The 27,541-nt window shown below is 40.5% G+C and overlaps 2 protein-coding genes and 1 long non-coding RNA gene across 5 annotated transcripts; 2 read left to right on the forward strand and 1 right to left on the reverse strand.

Annotated features, from left to right (window-relative positions):
• The first annotated feature begins 9,609 nt into the window (after window positions 1–9,609).
• Window positions 9,610–19,454, forward strand: LOC124880616 (V-set and immunoglobulin domain-containing protein 1-like). Of its 3 annotated transcripts, none has more exons than XM_047385891.1 (3): window positions 9,610–9,832; window positions 18,326–18,652; window positions 18,813–19,454. In XM_047385891.1, exons 1-3 carry the CDS (start codon window positions 9,763–9,765, stop codon window positions 19,010–19,012), a joined length of 597 nt encoding a protein of 198 aa, XP_047241847.1. In that variant the 5' UTR covers window positions 9,610–9,762; the 3' UTR covers window positions 19,013–19,454. The 3 variants fall into 3 exon arrangements, with proteins under 3 accessions (XP_047241847.1, XP_047241849.1, XP_047241848.1); XM_047385893.1 differs by lacking the exon at window positions 9,610–9,832 and adding an exon at window positions 13,164–13,220; XM_047385892.1 differs by lacking the exon at window positions 9,610–9,832 and adding an exon at window positions 14,932–15,188.
• Window positions 19,455–23,362: 3,908 nt separating this feature from the next.
• On the forward strand, window positions 23,363–24,327 carry LOC124880999 (Fc receptor-like protein 5; the record flags this gene model as incomplete). The annotated part of the gene is made up of 3 exons (XM_047386477.1): window positions 23,363–23,860; window positions 23,940–24,182; window positions 24,257–24,327. Coding segments are annotated over exons 1-3 (540 nt in total), but the record flags the coding sequence as incomplete, so codon positions are not given.
• A 141-nt stretch (window positions 24,328–24,468) lies between these two features.
• LOC124880645 lies at window positions 24,469–27,183 on the reverse strand. Its single transcript, XR_007041402.1, has 3 exons — window positions 26,335–27,183; window positions 24,946–25,211; window positions 24,469–24,867 (listed from the first exon to the last, which is right to left on the reverse strand). It is a non-coding gene; the product is annotated as an uncharacterized LOC124880645 (long non-coding RNA).
• Window positions 27,184–27,541: the final 358 nt, after the last annotated feature.

Genomic DNA, 27,541 nt, shown 5'->3' on the forward strand with positions numbered 1-27,541 from the left:
TTTTCTTATTCAAATATGCAACAGTTTAAAAGTCTAAAGTTTCCAAAGGTTAGAAGTTTGAATCCTTCCTGTGTGAAGTTAAGAAGATCTCCATGTTCCATCCTGACAGGACGTCCAGATGACATATTTACATCGTATTCTCACCACTTTAATACCAGATTACAGAATATAATCCAGATAATCTGCTGTTCCAGCCTGCTTAAAGAGACCTGTGGCTGGTGGTGCTATAAATCTCCTGATCTTCAATCAGGTCTGCAGTGAAGAGTCCAGAACTGTAAATTTAAGAAAAAGTAAAAGCATCCGTCCAGAACCACCAGAAGACCCTAAACAGCATTAAGTCCAGAAAATGGATTGATTATTGTTGCTTCTAACTGAGGTGTAAAAGCAAATAGTATTTAAAGTTTTATCAATTAATCTTGTTTTATTTTAGCAGTCATGGTTCATCCTGGTTCTGTTGCCTTGCAGCCAGAAGGTCCTGGGTTCAAATCCCAGCCTGGGCTCTGTCCAGGTACCTGGAGATGGACTGTGTCAGACAGAGAGGCCAGTTCTACACCATCATTAACTAAGAAAGAGACTCCTTCTGTGAAATAAACGCCTTCAAGCTCAGCTAGAATTTGGATTGTGTCAACATTATAATGCAGTTAGTTTAAAATAGTCTAAAGCTGTGCAATATTTAAAATAATCAATGTCTGTTTGCTGCCATCTGTTGTGAAATGGGAGTAACTACTCCATTGAAAGTTAGAAACAATTTTAAATGATTTATGGTCTAAATAATAAATACAAAAACACAACCTTGTGAATCCTTCACAAAACTTTAGGCCCTGCAGCTGCTCCTTATGTATTTTATATTATCTTGGGACATCTGTATTATTTATTAAACTTCATCTTTGAATGGATAATAATACGGTTTTACAAAGTATAGACGGTCGCTACAAAGATAAGAACACTTATTATCTAAATTATTCTCCCTTACACCAGCAGAAGGGCACTACTGAGCGTTGAACCATCCAAATATTAAACATAATTTTTAAACATAATCAGTAAGAAAGCTTCTGGGTTTTTTTTGCTGACTTAATGTCCGTTTTAGTTGTCCCTTTTGACTCTCAGTACACGTTTGTACAATACCTTTGTTTTTACTTATTTTGTTCTTTTTTTATTCTCAAACTTGATCAGTCAAAATAAAATTAGACATTGGATTCATAACTGCTGCTCTTCTTCCAGTTAGGATGAAAACAAAACTCACACAATTATGCATGAGTTACATTGTCTTTAATTATAAATGTGAAAATGATTTTTTAAGAGTTTCTAATAAGAAATAAAAAGTAATCAGAAAATGAGGTAATAAATCATGTAAATTGTGTTCCATGACTTTACTTATAGAGGGCTTTTTATACAGTCAGTAAACGCAATGATTTACAGAGGTTCTTTACTTTTAACAACACCTAAACTGGTGCTTCAGGATGGCTGTTGTACGTCTCAGGACCACAATACGATAAAGACATCTCACCAAATGTTTTAGTTCTCCTTCCAAAAAAAAAGACCTTTTCCAGAAGACCTGATGACAATTAATCCCATGTCTACTGATGACACCTCAACATATAAAACAAAACATATAAAAGCAAAAAAGGGACCAAAATCTTGTCTTGCGTATTTGAGATTATAACATATTTACATAAAATAGCTTTTTTGCTGACATATGAGTTGACTGTGTTATGGTCCTGATTTGTTGATGCTGCTGTGCCCGCACTGACTCAGTGAGGATTGTTGGTGTGGGGATAACCCTCGGGGGGATCCGGTGGTGTTGCAGGGGGAAGGTCCAGTAGGGGGGCATAATTTAACCAGTAAATGGAGGTTCATTTTTCAAGTCATATTTTCACCATGTCACTCATACATTTATAAATGTCACAGTTCAAAACTAAATATTCAATTAGGAAATTCAATTTTTAGTTTACAAACTAAATATGTAGCTTGTAAATTAATTGGTTAGCAAGCTAAATATGTAGCTCCAAATTAGATAGAATGATGGATAAGAAAACGAAAGAAAAATTGGACTGAAAACGCAACTAATCAGGCCTAGATGGCCCAGTCAAAGGCCGCTCTAAACAAATACATTCTTAATCTTGATTTAAAGCAACTTAGGGTTTCGGCGCTTTTCCAGTTTTCTGGGAGTTTATTCCAGATTAGTGGAGCATAAGAACTAAAAGCTGCTTCTCCATGTTTGGTTCTGGTTCTGGTTCTGCAGAGTAGATTTGAGCCAGAAGACCTGAGAGGTCTGGGTGGTTGATCCACTGATAACAAGTCTGTAATGTATTTTGGTGCTAAGTCTTTCAGTGATTTATAGACTAACAGAAGTATTTTAAAGTCTATTCTCTGAGCTACAGGGAACCAGTGTAGGGACTTTAGAACCGGGCCGATGTGCTCCACTTTCCTAGTTCTAGTGAGGACGCGGGCAGCAGCGTTCTGGATCAACTGCAGCTGTCTGATCCACTTTTTAGGCAGACCTGTGAAGACACCGTTGCAGTAATCAATTCTACTGAAGATCAACGCATGAATTAGTTTTTCAAGGTCCTGCTGAGACATTAGTCCTTTAATCCTGGAGATGTTCTTTAGGTGATAGAAGTGGAGAAAAGTGGAATTAAAGCAAAAGGAGGTGTCCCCTCCATTTTTGTAACGCTGTCTTGGCTGGACACCTTTATAAAATGCTGGGAGTCAGAGACTATGGGCATCCTGTGGTAAGTATTAGCTAATTTTAAGATTTAAAAATAGCTATCCAAAAGTTGTCAGATTCTAATGATAAATAACTGATTTAATTTAAATAATTTTGCCCGTTATGTGTTTTAGACTCCTGCACTTTGCAATTAAATGTCCATCACTATTTAAAACCAATCTATATTGTGTACGTAATATTTAGGACTTCAACAGCAGTTCCAACGGGGCAACTTCACCTGCCTGCTCTACTCTCTACTCCGCTCCCAGAGACCCTTCTCCACCATCCTGCTCCAGGAGAACCATCTCCACCAGGCACCAGAGCCCCAAACAGAGCCAAGCCAAGGAGGGAGAGGGAAAGGAAGGAAAATGATGAGTTGAAGCAGAGGCTGGAAGCCATTGACCAGCATGGAGCACAAAGAGCCCAGGGAGCGGATTCAGAGGAGGCCCGTTTTACCTCTATAGTGACGGACAAGTTAAGGAGAATCCCTTCAGGAATCAGGTCTCTGGTCATATTCATAAGCTGCTTTCCAACAAGGAGCAAGAGTAAAAGCATCAGCAGACCTATTAGAATTTGCAGCCACTGTGACTGTACAAAGTTAAATGCACATGTTACATGTTTGTTCTTCTTACATGTTTTTTTTGTTTTTAACCGTGTCCGGTCCGACAGAGTAGAGCTCAGAACTGTTGTCTGAGTGCCAAGAAGAACCCCAACAGATTCACTTTCACAAGTGGAACGTTACTGCTAACGCTTCAAAGCTCTGCTTAATATTTATAAAAGAAACTTTATTAAAAACTCCTTTCGGATTATTTCAGTTGTTACGGACAAGAAGACAGAAATGGAAAAAAAAGTAAAAAGCATGAAAGAGAGAGAGGGGGGCAAAAAGGAAAAGGGGAGAGAAGGAGAAAAGAATGGAGGAAATAAAGAAGGATGAAGAGAATCCAAGATAACACCTGCTTGCTTCTACACCAGCAGAAATGTTCATATTACCAGTTTTTACCTAAAGGTGCACGGAACTTATGAATGCAAGATGTACTTAGTGGTAAATGCAGCTCAATATAGAACATTTGTGTTTCTGTTAACACCTGAATCTAAACACCTGTGGGTCTGAGTGTGAGCACGCTTGTGTATACAAGGTTTCTCCATAAAAATATGTAACAGTGAGGGTGAGGAGCCACAGACCTGCCCCGCTGGACCCGGGACAGATACCGAGGAGATCTGAGCCACACATAGGCGGAAATCCTGGGGGAGACGGAGAGGATGGACTAATAAAGAGCAATGCTATAACTACAATTATTACTTTCAATAACATAATTTTAACATGCTGAAAAATTGCCAAGGAGCAGGAAAGAGAGAGGGAGGGAGTCTTTTTTTTCCATGTCCCCCCCAAGAATTACTGTCTGAAATCTTTCGGTTTAGTGTCCCCCCCAAAAAAAAAAATGGGATTTTCGCCCCTGGAGCCACAGACATCCAAAGGTCCCCCAGAGCCCAAGGAACCCCAGGAGAACCATCACTGGGACTACCGCAAACCTCCAGAGATGCCCCACATGCCACAGTGCCCCACCCCCACTAGGTGCTGGAGCCGATTAAAGGAGCCCAGAGAGATTGATCTGATGTCGAGGCAGAGACTTATATAATCCCACTGAAGGTTTCTGTACTGGTTAATATTAAGAAGGTTTTTATTTTTCCAGTTCATGAGGATAGTTTTCTTAGCGATACATAAGGCAGTGAAAACCATGTGAACTGAATTTGTCTCTATGATGACATCATCTAAGTTGCCCAACAAGCAAACTAAAGGGGGAAGGTGAAATATTACATCTCAGACACTTTGACACAAGTCTTCACATATCAGGCACCAGAACCTCTGAACAGGTGTATATAACCATAGTGCATGGATGTAATTGTCTGGTAAATTACCTGATAAGTATTAGATGGTGCAAAACCCATCTTGAACATCTGTTGACCTGTATAGTATACTCTATGAAGGATTTTATATTGTATTAATTGTAGACTGGAGTTACTAGTCATTTTAAAAGTTCTGGAACATATCTGAGACCAGAATGTTTGGTCAAAGTTTCATAATAGGAAGGGAAATTGATTCGTCTATATTAGACAGGGTTCTGTATATCTTAGACATTCATTTTGGGGGGGTTGAGTTTTAGGAACTCTAGTACACTTGATGGCATTTGTAACCCAACGTTTTTAAGCTTAAATTTATTTTTTATTATAGATTTAATTTGTTGATATTCTAAAAATGTATTCTTGTCCATCCTGTATTGTATAATTAATCTGTTAAATGGGATGAACTGAATTCCTTCAAATATTTGTTCCAGGTATTCAAATCCTTTACTCCTCCGATCTGGAAAGTTTATCATATTATTTTTTGTAGGATGTCACGGTTGTTCCAGATGGGTGTACGTCTGCATGGGATTAGTGAAGACCCTGTCATTTTTAGATATTCCCACCATGCTGTCAGAGAGGTGCTGATATTGAGGCTTTTAAAGCATTCATGTCATTTTATATTTGAGATAATAAAAGGTAGATCTGAAATCTTAATATTATTGCATAGTGTCTGTTCTTCTTACATGTTAAGTTCATGTTATATTAGATGACCACTTATGAATTCATATAATTTTACTTTATGTAATGTTAATAAAATTGTTACAGATGTAAATGGTTTTATGTTTTAAATACACATACAAACAAATTGATGAAAATTGTTAAATGTTTATTATCATTAAGTAATCATTAACTTCATTAAGTATCATTCATTTAGTAATAGGAAGTACATGAAAGTACAGCAACTGATTTCTCTATCCGTTCCAACACTACATCTAAAATACAATCTGCCTCTTCTTATGGTGGAGTGCTGCCAAGGCACAAGACCATGTGGTGATACGTCCTGCAGGTTGTTCTTCACTGCATTATTGCCCCCTTTAGCTCTTCTTAATGCAGATCGCAGTTCGTCGTTTCCTGCAACTCGTCTCCACCTCTTCACCTGTAGTGATGGATAGAACAGGAGACGTTAAAGCGGGCGAGGTGTGTCCTGTGTTAGAGGTGAGCTATACACTCTGAACTCTGTGTGTGTTTAACCACCTGGAAGCATGTCTCCTGATGGCGCGACAGCGTCAGCATAGTTTCTGGGGACGTACTCTGGATTCTCATTTAAACAATGACAAGAATGTCCAGATGGTGAGCAGAGCTGCAGAAGCAAACTTTGGACTAAGCAGAAACTGTCCTCTTTTTATGGTGCAAATGTTTTCATGAGCTCAATATTTTTTTTCTTGTCTAACTGACTGTTTAACCTCTTAGTCAGAAGAAGCTCCAACAACTATAGAGGCGCTTAGAATGATTTAAACCAAGACATTAAAATCATGGACAGGAGGCCTGGTGGATCACATCTCTGCCATATTCTCAAAACATTTAACATAACAAGGAATTGTGAAAATCTTCTACAGTTTTAAAATATTTAACCACACGGTAAGGCTAATGGGCTGCTCTGTGACCTTTTGGTTCCTCTTACATCTACAGGTTCAGTATTGTAGTGGAATCTTCTTATCAAAGTGGGTAGACGTTGACTGAGAACAAGAGAAAATCCGGACTTTGTCTTTATAAGTTTTATTCAAAGGCATTAAGCGTTTGAAGACCCTGACACTGAGGTTAGTCAGTGAAACAGAGCCCTGATCAACATTTACACACAGTATTTATACCAGAACATGACAGTGTTATCTCAACTTCAAAGAGTCTGTGTTTTATGGCCCTAGACCCTCCTCGGGTCAGAGGTAACAAAGTTATCTATGAGCAGACCATCTGCTCTTCCTGAGACATCACCCTAAAGCATGGGTTTTAACCATTAAACCTCCTGATAATGGATTTACAGACCAACTTCTCTAGGGTAACAAAACACAGAGGTCAGAGGGGAGAGAGGTAAGGGAAGTTCAGACCATTGAAAATAATTTTCCACAACAGTATCATACAGAGAACCTGGTGGAAACATTAAGGTTCCTTTAGGTTAAACAGATCTGGGACAAACAGCATTCTCTGTAGGTAACATCTGGACTTCCTGTCTTGCAGAACTAAAACTGTACTCTGACTCCTGTCAGTTTAGGTTAAAATAAAATTAGTAAGAAAAATATCATTTACCTTTCTACATACAGTATAAAGTGCTTCATAAGAGCCAACGTATAAAAGAAACAAGAGATATTAATAAAAAAAAGGGACATATGGGTGCAGACGTCCTCTGATCTAACCTGATTTCTGTCCCTGAAGACCTCTGATCTAACCTGATTTCTGTCCCTGAAGACCTCTGATCTAACCTGATTTCTGTCCCTGAACACCTCTGATCTAACCTGGTGTCAGTCCCTGAACACCTCTGATCTAACCTGATTTCTGTCCCTGAAGACCTCTGATCTAACCTGATTTCTGTCCCTGAAGACCTCTGATCTAACCTGGTGTCAGTCCCTGAACACCTCTGATCTAACCTGATTTCTGTCCCTGAAGACCTCTGATCTAACCTGATTTATGTCCCTGAAGACCTCTGATCTAACCTGATTTCTGTCCCTGAACACCTCTGATCTAACCTGATTTCTGTCCCTGAAGACCTCTGATCTAACCTGATTTATGTCCCTGAAGACCTCTGATCTAACCTGATTGCTGTCCCTGAAGACCTCTGATCTAACCTGATTTCTGTCCCTGAAGACCTCTGATCTAACCTGGTGTTTGTCCCTGAAGACCTCTGATCTAACCTGGTGTCAGTCCCTGAACACCTCTGATCTAACCTGATTCCTGTCCCTGAAGACCTCTGATCTAACCTGATTTCTGTCCCTGAAGACCTCTGATCTAACCTGATTTCTGTCCCTGAAGACCTCTGATCTAACCTGATTTCTGTCCCTGAAGACCTCTGATCTAACCTGATTTCTGTCCCTGAAGACCTCTGATCTAACCTGGTGTTTGTCCCTGAACACCTCTGATCTAACCTGATTTCTGTCCCTGAAGACCTCTGATCTAACCTGATTTCTGTCCCTGAAGACCTCTGATCTAACCTGATTTCTGTCCCTGAAGACCTCTGATCTAACCTGATTTCTGTCCCTGAAGACCTCTGATCTAACCTGATTTCTGTCCCTGAAGACCTCTGATCTAACCTGATTTCTGTCCCTGAACACCTCTGATCTAACCTGGTGTCAGTCCCTGAACACCTCTGATCTAACCTGATTGCTGTCCCTGAAGACCTCTGATCTAACCTGATTTCTGTCCCTGAAGACCTCTGATCTAACCTGGTGTTTGTCCCTGAAGACCTCTGATCTAACCTGGTGTCAGTCCCTGAACACCTCTGATCTAATCTGATTCCTGTCCCTGAAGACCTCTGATCTAACCTGATTTCTGTCCCTGAAGACCTCCCATCTAACCTGATTTCTGTCCCTGAACACCTCTGATCTAACCTGATTCCTGTCCCTGAAGACCTCTGATCTAACCTGATTTCTGTCCCTGAAGACCTCCCATCTAACCTGATTTCTGTCCCTGAACACCTCTGATCTAACCTGATTTCTGTCCCTGAAGACCTCTGATCTAACCTGGTGTCAGTCCCTGAAGACCTCTGATCTAACCTGATTTCTGTCCCTGAAGACCTCTGATCTAACCTTATTTCTGTCCCTGAAGACCTCTGATCTAACCTGATTTCTGTCCCTGAAGACCTCTGATCTAACCTGATTTCTGTCCCTGAAGACCTCTGATCTAACCTGATTTCTGTCCCTGAAGACCTCTGATCTAACCTGGTGTCAGTCCCTGAAGACCTCTGATCTAACCTGATTTCTGTCCCTGAAGACCTCTGATCTAACCTGATTTCTGTCCCTAAAGACCTCTGATCTAACCTGATTTCTGTCCCTGAAGATCTCTGATCTAACCTGGTGTCAGTCTCTGAACACCTCTGATCTAACCTGATTTCTGTCCCTGAAGACCTCTGATCTAACCTGGTGTCAGTCCCTGAACACCTCTGATTTAACCTGATTTCTGTCCCTGAAGTCCTCTGATCTAACCGGATTTATGTCCCTGAAGACCTTTGATCTAACCTGGTGTCAGTCCCTGAAGACCTTTGATCTAACCTGGTGTCAGTCCCTGAAGACCTCTGATCTAACCTGATTTCTGTCCCTGAAGACCTCTGATCTAACCTGGTGTCAGTCCCTGAACACCTCTGATTTAACCTGATTTCTGTCCCTGAAGTCCTCTGATCTAACCGGATTTATGTCCCTGAAGACCTTTGATCTAACCTGGTGTCAGTCCCTGAAGACCTTTGATCTAACCTGGTGTCAGTCCCTGAAGACCTCTGATCTAACCTGGTGTCTGTCACTGATGGTTGCCTCTTTTATTTTCTTGGGGTTATTGTTATTCATTGTTCTGATGGGTTTTAATGATTTTTCTGGCACTAGGGTCATGACGATATGCAGCATGAGATCAGGAATTGAACCGATGACCTCTGCGTGGAGGACCATATTCTCTGAATATGGTGCACCTGCTCTACCAACTAGGCCACCCTTCGCCTGGTTCTGATGGGTTTTAATGAGTTGTGTTTTTATCTTGTTTTGTATTTAAATTTCATACCTTGAGACAAACATCACAAATTAGTTTCGGCTATAAAAGGTCAAGTTTGTGGCTTTTGTTAAAACGTAACATTGCTCTTATACTAATAAATGAATTAAATGAAGTTGATTTCTTTCAGAGACACGCCTCTCTGTTATTCTGTCCTCTAATTATTGAAAAGCTTTCCGTCAGGTGAACCCACCTTTACACACTGTTGCTGTCTTAACCAGTTGTATCTTATTTTGACTGGTTCTCCGTTACTGTAGCAGATACTTGTTTAAGCCCCACCTGATGATGTCGTCACTTTGTCTTCTGCCTCCTACCAACATCGGTCCACCTTCCTCTTGGTCAAAAGCAGCGGCTGAAAAAGAAAACGTGTTCTGTATCTTTTTCTGACACCGTTCAGCTGTAAATATGTGTTTGGAAACTTGTTTCAGCTGAATTCAGTTGATAAGAAGTATTGGAAGTAGATCACCAAAGGAATGTTTAAGCTTGGGCTCACTGTTCTGATTGGATTTGGACTTTGTTCCCCTGGACTGGAGGCTCCTGCAGGTGAGTTAATGTTGTTAAAACAACTTGTCTCTAAAGTAGGAAGCCAAGTTCACCATATTTAAAAGAATGCTTCAAGAAATGATCAGAATTTGTTTTTGAACGTCTATATCAGTCGTTTTACACTAGAATTATAAAATATCGACCACCGTAACGAAGCACATGGAGGCGCTCTCAGAAAACATCGTGGGAAAGAACCCACATTTTAAACCTAAGGCGGATCCTGGCTGGTCCAGAAACAGCAGATATATTTTATAGGAGGACAATTTTTCATGTGGTGGGTTGAGTGGAAGGTATCAGTCTGGCTGTCAGAAAAGCACCTGGTATCATAGAACAAAATGAGCCGAAGAAGATTAGGATCAGGTCCGTCTCCCCTCGATTCATGTTGACACTACAGGGAGGTTCAAACATGAGACCCTTCTTTTGACTAAAGCCATGACATGATGGGTAGAGGCTCTGTGGTCATCAAAAACAAAAGTATGAAAGTCTTTTCTTTAAAAGAACCAGTTAGAAACAGTAAAAATACCTTTATTTGTATCTTCACCAGTTCACAGCTCAGATAGAAGAATTTGTTGATGGATCAACTGACACTAAGAATGCTTCTCCTGGTGGAAATCATTAGAAGACTCATTTACTGTTTGGCCATGTGGGTCTGGCTTAGTTAAATGATTCATACAGCAAGCAGGGAGGGAATCAACAAATGATTTAGTCTACCTGCAGAACGTTGTGTGGAGGATGGATGGAGCTAGATCCAGGACCATCCTGGAAGAAAACATGTCTGAGAAGACCTGAAACTGGGGTGGAGGTCCACCTTCCAGCAGGACAACCACCCTAAACATACAGCCAGAGATACAATGGATGCTTTAGATTAAAGCTGATTCATGTTTTACAATGGCCTAGTAAAAGTCCAGACTTAAATTCTATTCATAACATGTGGCAAGACTTGAAAACTGATGTTCACAGACACTCTCCTGTTTGCAGAGAAATGAGCAAAACCTTCATTCTGTAGATGTTTCAAGGTGGAGACAAACAAAGTATTGACTCTGGGGTTAAATATAAAGGAACTCCACACTTTTCAGATGTTTATTTGTAAAAAGGAACAAATAGATCAGAACCATGTATCATTTTCTTCCAATTCCACATTTTACACTACAAGGAGTTTGTTAGTTACATAAAATAGCATTAAAATACATAAAAGTTTATGGTGTTAAAGTGACCAAATATGAAAAAGGTTCCTGGGTTTCAGATCCTGCTGGTGTCTTCACCTCAGCAGGTCTTTGTTTCTCTCCATGCACCCTGGAAGTCAGGGAAGTTATCCCAGAAACTTCAGGACTTCTGAATGAATACTTTATCTTCAGAGTTCACCGTGTATCGAGCAGGAGGATCTGTTGTTAAATCCAGAGAGTAAAGAATGTTGTTATCTGAGGAAACGCATTGAGCTGACCTTTGCTTTCCTTTTCTAATGTCACACAGGATGATTAATATTCACAACAACTATATTATTTTTTATGTTATATATAATTTCCCTCCTTGCCAGACACTCTAGTTTTCTTCATTCCTCCCAATAAACTATTTTCTATCTTGCATCATTCAGATGTTTTCCAGCCACCGACTCTTAACACAATCAGGATATTATGTTTTACTTGAAGATAATATCATGAATAAAATAACAGAACACCTGCAGGGTCTAGATTTTAAAGAATGTCTCGGTTTTCATATCTTATAATGTTATAAATCTGTTATGAACCAGAAGCTTAGTCCCATAAAACCCTCTCCAGGTATATTCTGGGATTACTTCCAGTGTTTCTGTGAAACCAGAACAAATCTCTCTGGATTCGAGGTTTAATCCTCCTCAGACACCAGAAGCTCTCTGACCTGTAATCATCAGGCTCACCTGAATCCTCCTGAGGTTCTCAGGAGAAAATGATTCCTACACAGCCTGGATGAGATGAAAGTTTTATAGGTGGTGTAAAGTCTTCATTGCCTCTTTCAAAGGGTCATGATTCTCCTGTTAGGTGTTGGTGTTTTGGGTTTCCTGTCTGTCATTCTGCACTTCCTTTTTAGCTGCTGTTATTCTAGTTATTCTCATTAGATTAGGTTTATGGTTCATTCTTGTGTTTAGATATTTTTCTTACCTCCCTGGACTTCTCTGTGTTCCCGTTCATCTGTGCTCATTAGTCTCCATCCTTCAGTTGCTCCACATTTCACCTGATTAGCCCTCCAGTTCATTAGTCGTTTCCCACAATGCCTCTGTATTTATACTCTCTGGTTTTCATTGCTCGCTGCTGGATCCTCCTGTTTAATACCTGCTCCATGTCTGTTAGCCTGCCTATGTTCCTTGTCCTATTGCTGCCTGTAAGTTTACCATTTTTTCATTATGAAACGTCTAGTCACCTCTACTCACCATGCTGCTCCCACGCTCTTATCTGCACGTTGGTCCGACAAAAACCCAGCATCATGTCAAAAAGTGGCAACACAAAAGTATTCACAACCCTTCCTTAAACCTTTTCACACTTTGGTCTGGTTACAAACACAAACTTTGTTGTATTTTATTTGATAAACACAAAGTAGCACACACTTATGAAAAAATAAATCTGAAAAGTGTGGCATGCTGATGTATTCAGCAACTCTGAGTCAATGCTGCAGTTCCAGCTGGATGTATTTCAGGGTATGTCTGTACTTCATTCCTCTCTTCAGAACAGCTCAGACTCAGTCACACTGGATAAGATCATGCCTGAACATCAGGACTTGCCACAGGTTTTCTGTCAAATTTAGGTCTGGACTTTGACTGGGCCATTCTAGGACGAGTATTGTTCCGTTCCGGCTCAGAGGACCATAACAAAAGAACGGGGGGACACAACAGCAATAACCATTTTAAGCCCTTTAGGGCCGTTTACTTCTCAGTCATAATTCTAGGGGAGGAAGGCGGCGTCCCAGCACTCTGGCATACACCCAGGAAGCACTGCACCGGCGTGTGCATGCCTCCGTCTGGCCCTCCGTCAGACGCAGGTCTCCCTCTTGTATTTTGCACACAGCTGCATGGGTCCCACGCCGTCTGCGTGTCTCGAGCCGTCTGCGCAGGCACCTCCATGTGTAGAACGAGAGTCCCTTATATATAGTCCAGGTAGACCCGTGTCCCCACATGAACTTAGGCGCCTCCCATTCCAGGACCTTCATGAAAAGGCCACATTGCACCAGCAGGGGGCCGTCACAGTATGCTTTGATGAAAGTAGCATGCATTTAGGAAATGAAAATATGTTTTATAAAAAAGATAATAACTTCTAGTGTCTGTTTCTTTCTGCTCCCCTGGGTCAGTACTTTGAAGAACCACCTTTCTAAACCCTCCAGTGTATCTCTGGCTTGATGTTCAGGGAGGTTCTCCTGCTGGAAGGTGAACCTCCACCTCAGTCTCAGGTCTTCTGCAGCCTCTAACAGGTTTTCTTCCAGGATTGTCCTGAATTTAGCTCCATCCATCTTCCCATCAGCTCTGACCAGCTTTCCTGTCTCTGCTGAGGAATGATATCCCCACAGCATAATGCTGCCCCCACTGTGCTGATGGTGTTTTGAGGGGGATACAAATGCACATTTTTTTCTGCTAAAACTATTTTGGCCTCATGTTCATCTGCTGTCTCCTACATGGCTTACAGCAAACTAAAAATATAACTTTGCATTTATTCCTTTCAGCAAAGTCTTTCTTCTTCCTCTGTTCCAGGAAGGTCAGATTTGTAGAGAACATGATTAATATTTGTAATGGCATTGAATCCCCCACCTGAGCTGTGGATCTCTACATCAGTTGGTCCATCTTCTCTCCATGTTCAGATGATGGATTGAACTGAACTCTGTGGAAAGCTTGGATATTGTTACAGAACCTAACAATCAACCTGACCTGTCTGCTGGGTTACTTGGTCTTCATGATGCTGGTTGTTCTCTAATGTTCTCTAAAGAACCTCTGAGGCCTGCTTCATTCTGCATTAAATCATTTCCCTAGCTGAAGCCACAGCTCCAGTTATTAGAGCTCCATTTGTCATGAGATGCATCAGCAGAGAAGACTATAATATAAAAACCTCTGCAGATCAACTTTTGAGCTTTTTAGCTTCAGGAGACTCTGATGGCAAATGCATCTGTTCCAGCAAAGCACCTCCTCGGTTCATGAGGTTTGGATATGAATACAGAAACATACAGTTTAGGTTTATTTATCACCACTATTTTTCATGAAGCAATGCTTTCTTCCTGCTCCTGGTTCCTGCCAGCCGGTGCATTGCACATGCTCAGAAATGTATTCTCCCTGCCCCCTTAATGAGGACAGTTTGGTTATTAAAGCTCAGAAAATTCAGAACAACTCTTTCCTCAACCTGGAGGTTCAGAGGCAGATGATATAATTACTGCAAGTTTTATGTTGTTAAAAGCTCCAAAGGTCTTTTCTGTAAAACCTAGTGATGCTGTGAGGATGTAGCTATGGTCTATGGACTTTTTACTTTATTTTATTATATATCATGACGAGATCTACAGTATGACCACAGGTTCATGTGCCACTATTGTTCTGGACAGATATCTTCTGGTGGGGGACAATAAAGATGTGTCTTCCTTTATCTTTCTAATTATTAGGTCCATTTGAGGATGTTAGCATCCTTCCAAACTTTTTCTCTGCACTGTCAGAAAAAAACATCTTTAAATGCCAAAATGTCAGAAAATCAGCAGACCAGATTGTGACTGATGAATTAAAGAAATCAACTTTCAGTAGGATGATTTTCTTTTATCTCACAGTTTATTTGAAACCCCATAAAGCATCGACACAACATCCAGAAAAAGCTCAACCCTTAGCATAACAGCTCATGGCTGCAGACATGCTGCTGTCTTAGCATCTGTTGCATGTGAGGTTTCTTCATCATAGTGACAGAAACCTGGATCCACTCTCACCAACAGACAGTTATTAAGGAACCCAAACAGCTGCAGGGGAAAGGTTGAAAGTACCTCTGAGTTGGTATCTATGTAAATAATATCATACTGCATAATATCAATCAATTTGCAGACAGTTTAGTGTCTTGTTGAATGTTTTATTTATTAATAAACAGCTAAGACATAAAAAAAGGTTCCTGATGACGTCCTGCTACAGTCTAACATCCAGTCAGACCAGTAAATCTTCTGGATGGAAACCAGCAGGACAGCTGTTAGCCTGCGGTGCACCAACAGCCAACAGGAACAAATCGGTTATTTATCCTGTTTTTGTTGAGTTTAGTTCAGCTCTGAACTCTGGAAAATACCACCATCTGTACAATCATAAGTACTTCAAAGATGGCTGCTAGGACTGCTGCGTCACTCTTCCTCATGCTGTCAGCTGACCTCGTTCTTGCTCCTGTAGGTGAGTTAGGTGGAGTTTGTTTTGGACTAATGTTTGATTAACGATGTGAGCGACGGACACAGAAGTCAGATTACTTGTTGGTCCTCACAAACTTGGTCATTAAGGTTGATTTTGATTCTAAATCTCTGCCTGAAATAGAGACGGTAAAGTAGGAAGTTATTTAAAAGTAATCAGTGGTTCTGTGACGGTGTAGAGCAATGACTTCATTTAACAGAAAGTAACCTCCACCAGAGTGCAGTTCACTTACACTTTAGACTTAGACTGATCTGTCCTGTCATTCATACAATAAAAATATGAGATTTTGTTGAAGAGTCTCAACAAAACCTATGTGCTTTATTAGTTATTAACTAAGACTGTTAAAGTTTTCTGTTCACAACTTCATTCTATACTTTATTGCATTTTAGAAACCAACCACTGTAGAAGTCATATTATTTAAAAAACTTTTTAAGTGCTGAATAAAACTGTGTTGGCATTTAATGATGAAAACTGTGAGGTTATTCCTGTGCGGTCATTTATAAGCGCAGTGTGACCCAGGATTTAGAAACCACTGAAGGGCAGCTGGTTAAAGTAAAGAAACTTCACATTTAACTGGACTCTAGGGAGGAAGAATATCACACAGCTTTTACAGTTCAATGTACTATGATGTACTGCAAAATACTAAACATTGAGATATACAGTTGAATCAGATCTAGGAAAAGTATCATTTAAAACACGACACTATGCATATTAAATATTTTATAAAGGTCAGAATGTCCCTCTGCAGGATTCCTTTCATCATTGGACAGTATTGAGATATTAGACAACTAGACCACTGAATGTATTTCGTTTTTACGCTGTTAAAAATAGAAACAGAGCGGAACAATAAAAGCTTTTAGTTAACTTTAGTAAAGGTCCTAATAATAACTACAGCAGCCTGGATGTTCTGGACTTACATGGAGGCGAAGATGGTCCATTCAGAACAGAACAGCCATCAATTAATCTACATTTAACTACAGAACATTATATCATTATTAACCCTTAAACTGGTTGCTTCACCACCAAACAGCTTTATGTTAAACTCTTTCTCAACCAGTCGGTTAACAATCCTGTTCCTTCGGCTGCTTCAAGCAGCTCCTTCCTGGTTGGTTTCAGACATATTTCTTTACAATGCATCTTTGAACTGAAAAAACAGCCATAAATGATCATCTAAATATATTTGAAAATGCTCAACTCATGTTTTTCTCCTTGTATTACACAAAAAAAGATGATTCAGTCAGTAGCTCAGCATAACAGAAGTCATTAGAGAGAAAATGAGACATTGATTCTCTGCAGGTTGTATTATAAAGATTGTTGTTTTAGAGTAAAAGTTTTTTCTATTAATCATTAACCACTGAACAGTGGTCAAAACATACATTATCTATCCAGAACTATAATCTATCAGGAATAATGAGCTAATATTTTATTTATTGAGCGCTGCTTGTTCTCCTCATCGTTCCTGGTTGTGTGTTTTACGAGGCAGTGTGAGCCTCCATGTGTCAGACAGAGATAAAGGATATTTACAGGTTATTTCTTTCTTTCTAACCATTACTATCTTTTCTTATCATTTCACTCACTTACTGGTTTATTGAGTTGGCTGACAACAAACCAGGAGCAGTAAGGCTAAAACACAGCATCATCTGTAGATCCTGTTAGCTGAACCAGGGGCTTCAATCCCAGAAACGCTGATTAGAACCAATACCGTTGTTCTGGAACAGTACAGAAAAGAAATCAGAGGTGGAGCTTCATATTTATGGCTCCACAAAGTCGGCAGTGCACTTTCACCTTTAGCTGAAACAATCCTGAAATAATCTGGACGTTTTCCATGTGTGGATAAAAGCTGATTAGCAAGACAATCTGTAAACTAGCGTTTCGCTGCACGACCCGGTTGGATGCATCACTAGACAGAAGTAAGTAGTGAATGGGCATCAAGTTGGTTTGGGCCCCAGAAAGTAAACCGGATAACCCGTCCTTGTGGTACATTGTAGCCTACGCGTTGTTTGGGTGATGCTGCATGCAGCTTTTTCTTTTTCCAACTTTGTGCGCTCCTTTTTGGTAGCGATGGATGACAGGACTGTTCGCTGCCTTCATTAGATGCAGAAGAAAAGCAGGTAAATAACAACAGGTTCAGAGAGCTCGTTGCAGCCACAGGAGGAGGAAATGTTGGCAAAATGGCGGCGGTGCACAGCAACCTGGATCAGATGCTTGGTTCGGTTTCATTGGTGCATATCAGACCCGGTTCTATTGTCACACACTTTCTGTTTGGTGGAAGACATAAAGTCTTTTCAAGTCTAAGTCTTTAGTGGTTTTATCAAGTTGAGTCTAAAGTCATTAAATGTATGATTCGAGTCTGACCCGGTTTCAGGTCACATGACTTGAATCAACACCTCAGGTTAGCGCCGATCAGGAAATGAACACAATGAGCACAGAACTGCTCTCCTTCCACACAGTGATATTCTGCTGGTTCTGTGTTTTGGGGCACAGAGCTCTGATGTTCTGTAGCTAGCATGCAACTAAGGTTTACAGGATTCACACATTCCTCTGTGAACTAGGAAGCAAAGGTGCAGCGACCAAACAGCACCTTCTACAGTCACAATATACGCTGGCTGCAGAATGAGGCGCCTCCTTATAGAATAATGGAATTAGGTTTTATATTTTATTTTTCTTAGCCAGAAATGTTGAGTTAAGACAATGTAAGAACATTCTTCTTCTTCTGTTTTTGGCCACAAAAAACTGCTTGTATTTAAATTTCACATTATGTATTTTAAAATAAAAGTCAATCGCCACTTGTTTTTTTTTTTTGTTTCGTCTCTGATGAGAAAATCTAATTACCAAAATATGTGCAGACAGTGTCGTTAAAATAGTTTGTTTCAATTTGCAGTGTTTATATTCCAGCAGTTCAAAATTGTACTTTTACCTCTTTAACCTTTTAATGATCAAACCTAAATAAAGACAATTTGATTTCTTTCAGTTGTTTGGCTGTAAAATGATTTTCCAACAGTTTCAACATTCAGCATCGATCGTTTGTTTTTCACAGCTTGAAAAGTAAAAAACCAACTCTATGCTGAGAGGACAATAATCTGAGCCTTCAACCCTCTGCCTGTGTTCCTCCTCTCCTGCAGATCTCAGAAACATCACAGCTTCTCCTGGAAAGGATGCCACCATGACATGTCCAGATGTTGATAGGAAGAGCTTCATAACTGTGGAGTGGAGAAGAGCTGAAGATGATGAACATGTGATTGTGTTTAGAAATGGAAAAATTACTCCTGTAGACCAGCATCCATCTTATAAAGACCGTGTGGATCTGCAGATGAAGGATGGAAACGTTTCTTTGGTTCTGAAGAACGTGACGATTAATGACAGCGGAACATATGAGTGCAGAGTTCTGACACAAGAAAACGGGGAGATGAAACACATCTGCAGCATCTACCTGGATGTTCCTCCTCAAGGTGAGTCTGTTTGTCTCTGGATCAGAACTTCCAGCAGCTTCATGGTTCTTGATGTGAGAGAGAAACATCTCAGATCAGAAAGCAGCTGGTCTGAGATCAGTAGATGTTGTTCTTTAATCATCTTCTACCTGATAGATCAACACCTGGTTCTGTTCTACAGGGAACCTGGATGGAAGTAAAGGCGATGGAGGGAACAACAATGGATCTGGTCAATTTATCCTTGGTGGGGCCCTAAAAGTGGCTGCTGCTGCTGCTACTTTTTCCTTTCTCATTCTTGCTGCTGTTATTAGGATAAAGAGAAACACCGATTTAAGCCAGAACTCCCCAACACCTCCTGATGAACCATCTCAGCACGTTTGAATGGATCTAATGTCTGAACAACAGAACTCTGATGGTCCTGAAGATGTTTCTGAAGACTAGAGACACAGAAAACACAGCTGGACATAAAACTAATAAATCTGAGCATTTAACTCCTTTTATCAAGCTTACTGTATCAGTTTGTTCAGAACCAATATGAGCCCTATATGACCCAATGATTTCTACATTCATTTAGTGATAAAGTTATTTATCTTTGATTAGAAAAGTTGCTAAATAATCCCACCAAATATCAATGTTATGTATTAATCTTTATTTTAAAGTTCTGTGAGACAAATGTCCCTCATGATCAATAGATCTTGTCCTTATTTTTATATATTTACCCACCAGGTCACAGAGGAAGGACAGGATGTGATTTTTAAAAAGTGACATTTTCCACCCAGTTTGTCTTTTTTTACTTATTTTAGATCAAACCAACTCTTCTTTATTGTGTTTGTTGTTAATTGTTGTAACATTGTTTCTATCTTTGGTGCATTTTCTTTAATTCTGTTACATTTGAATGATTTTATTACAGTTTTCCATCAAGCTGCCTGTTACAGCGGCTGTTTAAGAGTCAACACCAAGTTGCCTTTTACTGTTTCCAGTCAACAACAGGTAAAAACCAGCATGTGAAGGAAATCCCTTCAGCTCAGTGAATGTTTGCAGCTTTAACTGAGGATCAGCAGCAGCTTAGAGATCACAGACCGGATCAGCAGGAGTTTGGGTCAGAGATCCTACTGAGAGTCAGACTGAATGTGTTGAAGGTTCATCCAGAAACATCTGGACTCATTTAGGAGAGTCAGATGTTTGTTTCTGAGCAGCTTCTCTGAACCTTCATGAAGCTTAATGTTCAAACTGCTGAAGACCCAAAGATCTAATGAAGGGGAACTGGTTGTTGTTCTGTTAAATAAGAAGGTTGCTGGTTTGATTCCCAGAGTCCTCCATGATGAAGAACGTTTACCCGGTTGAATGAAGTTAGTTTCCAGCCAGCATGTGAATGTGGGGCCCAACAGGGTTGGATTTGGCTGGATGGGTTCTACTTGGGCCTGGACTCACAATGAGTTTATAGTATGGGGCCCATTTGGTTTGACTAAATATAACAAGCTTAAGAGTTGGGAGCGGTTTGTTGGTCTCACATGGATATCAGGAAACTCATTTAGGACCCATATGGGTCCCACTTTTCATCCAAAGTTGTCCACCCATTGCCAACAAAACCAGGGCTGGCCCTTTTACCCCTCTATGGAGAAATGACACATACACTTGTTTTAACTTCACTTCCAAAACCCCCGCAGCCCTCATGGCCCTCATGGCTGTGTAAAACCCAATGGCATTAGATATGTTGTTAGCAGCGATGTTTGGGGATATGTGTTACACTTTTATTCCCAACAACACTGCACCTGATGGTTCCGTCTCAAAAGCTTTAGAAGGGTTAAAAACACTTTCAGCGACCTTGCATGAGCACTCAGGACTAGACAATCCGTTAAAAGACTGGATGACGGGCATGTTTGGACACTGGAAAGGGTTGATTATGTCATTGTTTATTTCCATTGCTGTTTTTGTAGCTATTATGGTTACCTGTGGATGCTAACGAGGAGGAGGACGAAGATTAACCCGTAAGAGTAAATTACAGGGCGTCTGATATGTATTACTGTCTAGGGAGCAGAAGGATGGTAGAATATTATATTGGCATATTTGGACAGACTATGGAATAAAGCATGGATGGACACCCTCCAGTTAGAGGGGTCACGACACCCTGTCAAGACTTAGAAGGTTGTAAGCATCCTTGGGACTACGAAGGCCCGACAGGCTATAGTCCCTGGTCACATGGCGTGGCATTGGAGGCAGGGTCTAAAAGCTTAATGACAAACATTTCCTTCTGCTCCACAGGTTGTAATGATTGTTCAAATCTTTTATTTAGCATCTCCAAGTAGTGGTGAAGTCACATAGGTGACTTCAAAAGGGGGACATTGTGGAGATATATTATGTGTGCATTAATTATTATTATGTTCATAACCAGTGTGTTATAAAATGTATAACCTGTGTGTGAGTATAAGACATTGTGGTCTGCAGAAGTGTTGTTGCACAAACTTGGCCTTGAGTGTGAAGTAGAGAAATAATGAAGAATGTGGGAGGATTAACTAGCCAAGTACTCCCTTCTCCAGGTGCAGGACAATAACTGTCCAAATATGGTAAGCCGGAAGAGTCTGTATGAAATCATATGTATGAAAAAACTGTAAAACAGGGCGCTGCCTATTTTCATGTGTTTCAATGAAAGCAATGGCCCCCAGTGAGAAGCTCTGAAGTCGTCTCAGTGTGTGGTCAGATCACATGACAGAGAGCTTCCCCTGGTCCAGGTATCTGAATAACATACAGCTGTCTCCGTGTGATTTATTCTAATGTCTTGTGAATTCTTTCAGCTTACGGTGAATAAACGAACACGCAAGAAGACCCCTTGGGGGGGTGCTTCAACAACTGCCACAGTTTCCTCACATCGCCTTCAGTCTGTCTCTCTTTCTTCAGACGTACAACATGCTTCCTTCAAATATATCTACATTCATTAGAAATAAATATATCGCCGTGTTGATTCAGCTCCTCAGAAACAACAAGGCCAAATATAAAAGAGGACACAAGATCCATTTGTGAATGGCTAAAACGTTTGATCAGCAGAAGGTGACGAGCATCCAAAGCTTTGAGAAATTAACCATTTTCCAACACAGTTTATCAGCAGTATTGAGATGAAACCTCAGCAGATCATTGAGAGGCAGACATCATTTCTAATAACTTAAAGTACAGAATGACCCAGAAGGGGAAATCAACTATAGCCTTTTATTAAACTGCTGCTGCCTTGTCTTTCAGTCATCAAATCAGTTCCTGCTGCATTAAACTTAATAATGACAACATCCCTGAATACGAGACACAACTGCTAAACTACTGCGTTCATCTTTCTGCTCGGGTTCTGCAGCTGCGGTTCTGTGGTTCCCAGCTTTGTTCCTTTTATCTGTGGTCAGCAGCATGTTTTTGGTATAAACAGTAGAAACTGTTTCTGCTTAGAGAGGAGTCTAGTCAGGCTGTGATGTGACTCTCCCGTTTATGAATCACTAATCAGTGTCATCATGGTGCTTTTTGGTTTCTCTCATCATTCTGTAACATATTGATAACAGGTTTCTCTCTGATTAATTCATAAGGTCATAGCTACCATGTTTCTAATTATTGGAGCTGCTCCAGTAACAAATGCATGGACTAGTTTTTCAGCGTCACTCCTGGACAGGATATTTCTAATTTTGGCAATGTTCTGGAGATGAAAGAAGGAAATCCTAGAAACCTGTTTAATATGGGATTTAAATGACATGTCCTAGTCAAAGTTATAATGTGAAGAACCTTGATTTCATACCAAGGATTTTTACTTTAATCTATAGGTCAATTAATGCTATCCAAAGTGACTGACTCAGCAGTTTCATGCATCATCTGAGCTGCTGCTGGGCAAACAGCGCCCTCTGGTGGCCACCAAAAGAAGACATGAAGGAAGGACACTAAGCTGAAGAATGAAGGTGTGTTTAACAGCTAAACATCAGACTGTTATTTTAGTTTATTATATCTGGTTATGTTTTAATGCATATCTTACATATAAGGAGTAACCTTCAGCTTCTCATTGGTAGATGAACTTTGACATTTGACCTTTTACCCATCTGCTCTGCAGTGTGTTTAGTATGTGTTAAAAGTTATTTCTTCACATCATGGAAACAACTTTTCACACCTTCACCACTAAAGGCAGAGGAACCCAGCTTCACAGCCTCAGAGGAAGAGGGCGGGTTTCACTCTGGTTCTGGCAGAAACCAGTCCGATCTCTGAGACACGATGAAGCAAACATCTGTTAGTCTTCTGCTCTGTATGCTCAGATTCTCTGATTTGGTTTTTAATAAGTTATATATGTTAGTTTATGTTGTTGAGCTGAGCTCTGAAACTGTATTTCTGTCAAGAATGGATCATTTTTCTTTTCTGCAGTTTTGACCTCGGAGTTGTGCTGCTCAGCAAACCAAAGTTTGATAACTTCCTGTTTTACTCAAAATGTTCTGGATTATCTGACAGAATCAATGAGATCATTTAACATGTTAATAAGAGACACTTTAAGAAATCTCAGATCCTAGAAAGCTCATTTTACAAACAGTAAGAGTAAAATTATTGAATATTAATCTTGTTAATATTCTTCCCAAGCAGAGATATTCAGCCATCTTGATTTTCTTAGTTAGATCATGAGAGTAAAAAGCTTCGTTCCAACAAGGAGTTGAAAACATCAGGATGAAGGAATCAGATTATTTACTGAGATGAAACGTTATCCACTTCATTTATTTACTTTGTTTTCCACTGATCATGGTTCCAGTTTAATAAACTCTGATGTCCTCCATCGTATTTTCAGCTGTAGTTTAAGGCTTTCAGTAACCAGATGTTCATCTATGTGATGTTAGAATATTACTGTTAGAAGCAGCTATGAGAAACAAGCAGGATGTGTTTCAGGTTCAGGTTTTACTGCAGGACTTTGGAGCTTTGATGAGAATAAAACCAAGCAGCAGTTTTTTATTCCAGTCCTCCCAGCTGGTCTGACTGTGAGTCTCAGCAGATCCCAGTTCTTCATGAGAGACTCTGTGTCTCTGAGCTGTGAGGAGGACAACATCTCTACTGGATGGACTGTGAGGAGAAACACAACCAGAGGAACCAGAACTCAGTGTGGAGATGGATGGGGAGAACCAGCTGGTTCCTCCTGCAGCATCAGCCTGATGTTCCTGTTTGATACTGGAGTGTACTGGTGTGAGTCCAGAGAGGGAGCAGCCAGCAGCAGCATCCAGTTCACTGTCTCTGGTAAGATCAGACTGTGGAGTTAGTGTTGATGAAGCTGTGTGGAAATGGATGAAATGCTGTAGTTTGTCTCTGTGTTGAGGTGGATCAGTGATCCTGCAGAGTCCTGTCCTCCCTGTGATGGAGGGAGATGACGTCACTCTGAGCTGTCAAACAAAGACTTCCTCCAACCTCCCAGCTGCTTTCATTAAAGATGGCTCCCTCATCAGGACTGAGCCTGCAGGTCACATGACCCTCCACCATGTGACCAGCTCTGATGAAGGTCTCTACAAGTGTAACATCAGTGGTCATGGAGAGTCTCCATCCAGCTGGATCTCTGTCTCAGGTCAGCAGCTTCTCTGACTGCTTCAACCTTCATTATGAGACAAGATCTAAATAATTATCTTTGGTTCATTTCAGAGAAACCCACCATGACTCCTCCACCTCCATCCACCTCTCCTCCACCTGCATCCACCTCTCCTCCACCTCCATCCACCTCTCCTCCACCTACATCCACCTCTCCTCCTGATTCTCAGTCTCTTCTCCACACCATCATGTGTCTCACATGCTTCAATGTTGGTGTTTCGCTGCTCTTACTGGTTTTACTGGTTCTTCAGTTTGTTCAGAGGAACCATGAAGGTGAGAAACAAACTTCAGGATTTTACTAACACTGTCAAATCTGAATGAAATAACCCTGGCAAAAATATTAAATGTGTCCTTAAAACAGTTCAGGTTCTTAGATCTTGTTGCATGAACATGTTAGAAGAAAGTCCAGATACCAAACAGATCAGTTCTGGAGGTTCTGTTGGTTTATTTCAGCTGGTGTTGGAGAAGCTGGAGCAGAACCCCTACCAGGCAGAAACCAGGAAGTATCAGATGGTGAAAAACAGCCAATGAGATGCAGCAGACGTTAAATTCTCTACATAGAGAATATTGGAGATTCTCTCTGCAGCCTGTGGTTCTGTAGTCATCGTGTTTCCTGTTTCTGATGGAAACCTGCAGCTGGTTGATGACCTGAATGTGTCTGAGGTCTGAAATGATGAAGAGTAAATGTAGAGAACAGAGCAGACGTTCCAGGAAAGTTTGATTTGAACCAGGTCAGAACCAACCTGCTGCACCTCAGGTCCGCTTCCTGATGGGTTTAGAGCTGAAAGCTGTGGTGGGTTAATACAGCCCAGCTGATTGGTCTGTAAATGAAGAGCTCCAAACAACTCCTGTTAACATGTTGCTCTGTAATCTGAACCTCATTGTTGTGAAACTGCTTCCAGTGATGTTAATGAAGTCCAGTATAATCTGTGTTTTGTTCTGCAGAAGCTTCTCCAGCTGCAGTTTCCTCAGCAGTGAGGACAGCAGACGTCCTTCAGGGACAAATCATCTGCAGAGCCAACAGGAGCAGAGACACAGCTGAGACTCAGAAACTCAGAGACGTCACTCAGGATGTGATTTAAATTCTGGCATCTAAAATATTTCATGTAAATCTGGTTTATTTACGCCTCCTTCCTGATTAATAACAGCAGAATGTCCTTAAAGGTGGAAATAAAGGTTGTCTTTATGCTTTAACTGATGAATCAGATTATTAATCCTGAAGGATGACAGCTGAAGCAGCTTCTTCCTGTTTCACAGCTTTAGACTGACTTGAGGTTCTGGAAGCCGAAACCCAGTTTGAACATCTGATCATTTTCTGCTCTCTGATAACAACTTTAAATACAGAGTCTGTCTGAAGGTGGCGCTGTGGTCTGCTCTGATGTTATCACTTAGTTTAATCATTTTTCTGGACTCCAACATTGTTTCTTGTTGAATAAAATGCAATAAAACTGATATATTCATCTGATTGTCATTTCTCTGTAGAGACAGGGTGAGCCTGCAGCTCCTGTGGACGAGTTTCCATATAAAAAATAGGAAATGCTGAGTTTCTGCAGAATGTTTCACCTTCAGGAACTCATAGTCACAGGTGTTAAGCTTCAGGTGTTGACAGATACACAGATGTTCTATATTGGGCTGCACCTCTCACTAAGTACATTTTACATTCAGAATTACCGTGTACTATTTTGTTATATAAATAAAAACAGCTGCAGGTGTATAAGCAAGCAGGGTGTAATCTTTTATTCTCTTCATCCTTCTTTCTCTCCTCCACTCTTTCCTCCTTTTCTCCCCTTTTTCCCCCATCTCTCTCTCTTTTTTTTGAGCTTCTTTTTTCCTTTTCATTTCATTTCAGTCTCCGTGTCCGTAATAATTGAAATATTCCCACAGAAGTTTATAATAAAGTTTCTTTTATAAATATCAAGCAGAGCTTTAAAGCATTAGCTGTGATGCTCTGCTTGTGAAAGTAAATCTATTGGGCCATTTCTTGGCACTCAGACAACAGTTCTGAGCGATATTCTGCTGGACAGGACACGGTAAAAAAAAATGAATAAATAAAACAAAATAAAAAATCTGTCCAGAAAAGTGGAAAAACAACTTCTTAGTTTTTGTTAGCAGTTGAGTAAGTTTGTGCTTACCTGCTACGTTCGTCTGTATCCTGTGCATCTCCTTGGGGCTAAGCCCTCCTTGTCCTTTGTAAACCTAGTGACACCCCTGACTAAGACTCTGAGGTCAAATAGTTTCAGGTTCAGTCATGTCTGTAGCTGGAGATGTTTGTGAAGGTTGAAGTCAGTTAGAAACCATCACTCCCAGTAACTCAGAACAGGAACAGAAAGTAACAAAGTTTGACAGATAAAATTCCTGCTGATATAAAAGGTTTTATATTCAGTGAGAAACTGAGTTTACAGCCTAGATAATAAAAGGCCTGAAGGACAGAGTCTGTAGGTTCTAATCATTGCAGCTCCATGAATAGCTCCTCTGTCATTTGAACCACAGTGTGATATTTTCCTGTAAATGGAGTCTGAGATGGAAATATCACATGAACTAATGGGTTTTTATGCAGTGAGAGTGGAAAGATTCTGAAATGTTCCTACATGATGAACTGTTTAACTCTGGGTTTTGGCTTTTAGCGTCAGAATATTAAAGTATTATTTCCCAGCCCACGGTCCCTCAGGTCCAGAACCAGTAATAATCAGTCCAACATGTTCAGAACCAGCTTTCCTGTCATTAGTCTGAATCTGCAGACAGTCTGAAGAACAGAACCAGAAACAGTGACTCTGAACTCTTTAGATTTGATCTATTTCAGCTCAGCATTTATTCCTGCAGAATAAAACCAGCCTTCAATTCATTTGGCCTCAATGAGATCAACTAAAGTTCATTTAGATGCATTTTTACATGATTGTTTCTTTTACAGCTTCAGTGATGTTTGCAGCATGAATTAAGTGGAGCAGATGGAGGAAATGTGCTGCAGTAAAGATAGCTTTCGTTTCTCAGAAACTGCTCTCTGTTTCCTCTAAAGTCTCATCCTGTCTGTTCGAGCCAAATGTTAACACTGAGCACAAACAACCATAAGTCTGAACCCTCCCTCTGGACTCGGTTCCCTGTTGCTGCTTGCCAGACCTCACCCTTTCTCCTTGCTTTGAATATAAACTGGGACTCAGTCTTATATAAGAGTTTGTTGTTTCTGTTTTCAGCTGGAAGTGATGTCAGGATGAATCCAGTGGCCCCAGCAAGATGTTAGAGAACCAGAGGTAAACTCAACCACACCTAAACATAACCTAAAATGACCCAAACAGAGATGTTTGTGGACTGTAGTGGTTGGTAAGTCAGACCAAATAAATGTGG

Source organism: Girardinichthys multiradiatus, chromosome 14 (genome assembly GCF_021462225.1).
Source record: "Girardinichthys multiradiatus isolate DD_20200921_A chromosome 14, DD_fGirMul_XY1, whole genome shotgun sequence".
Classification (NCBI taxonomy): Eukaryota; Metazoa; Chordata; class Actinopteri; order Cyprinodontiformes; family Goodeidae; genus Girardinichthys; species Girardinichthys multiradiatus.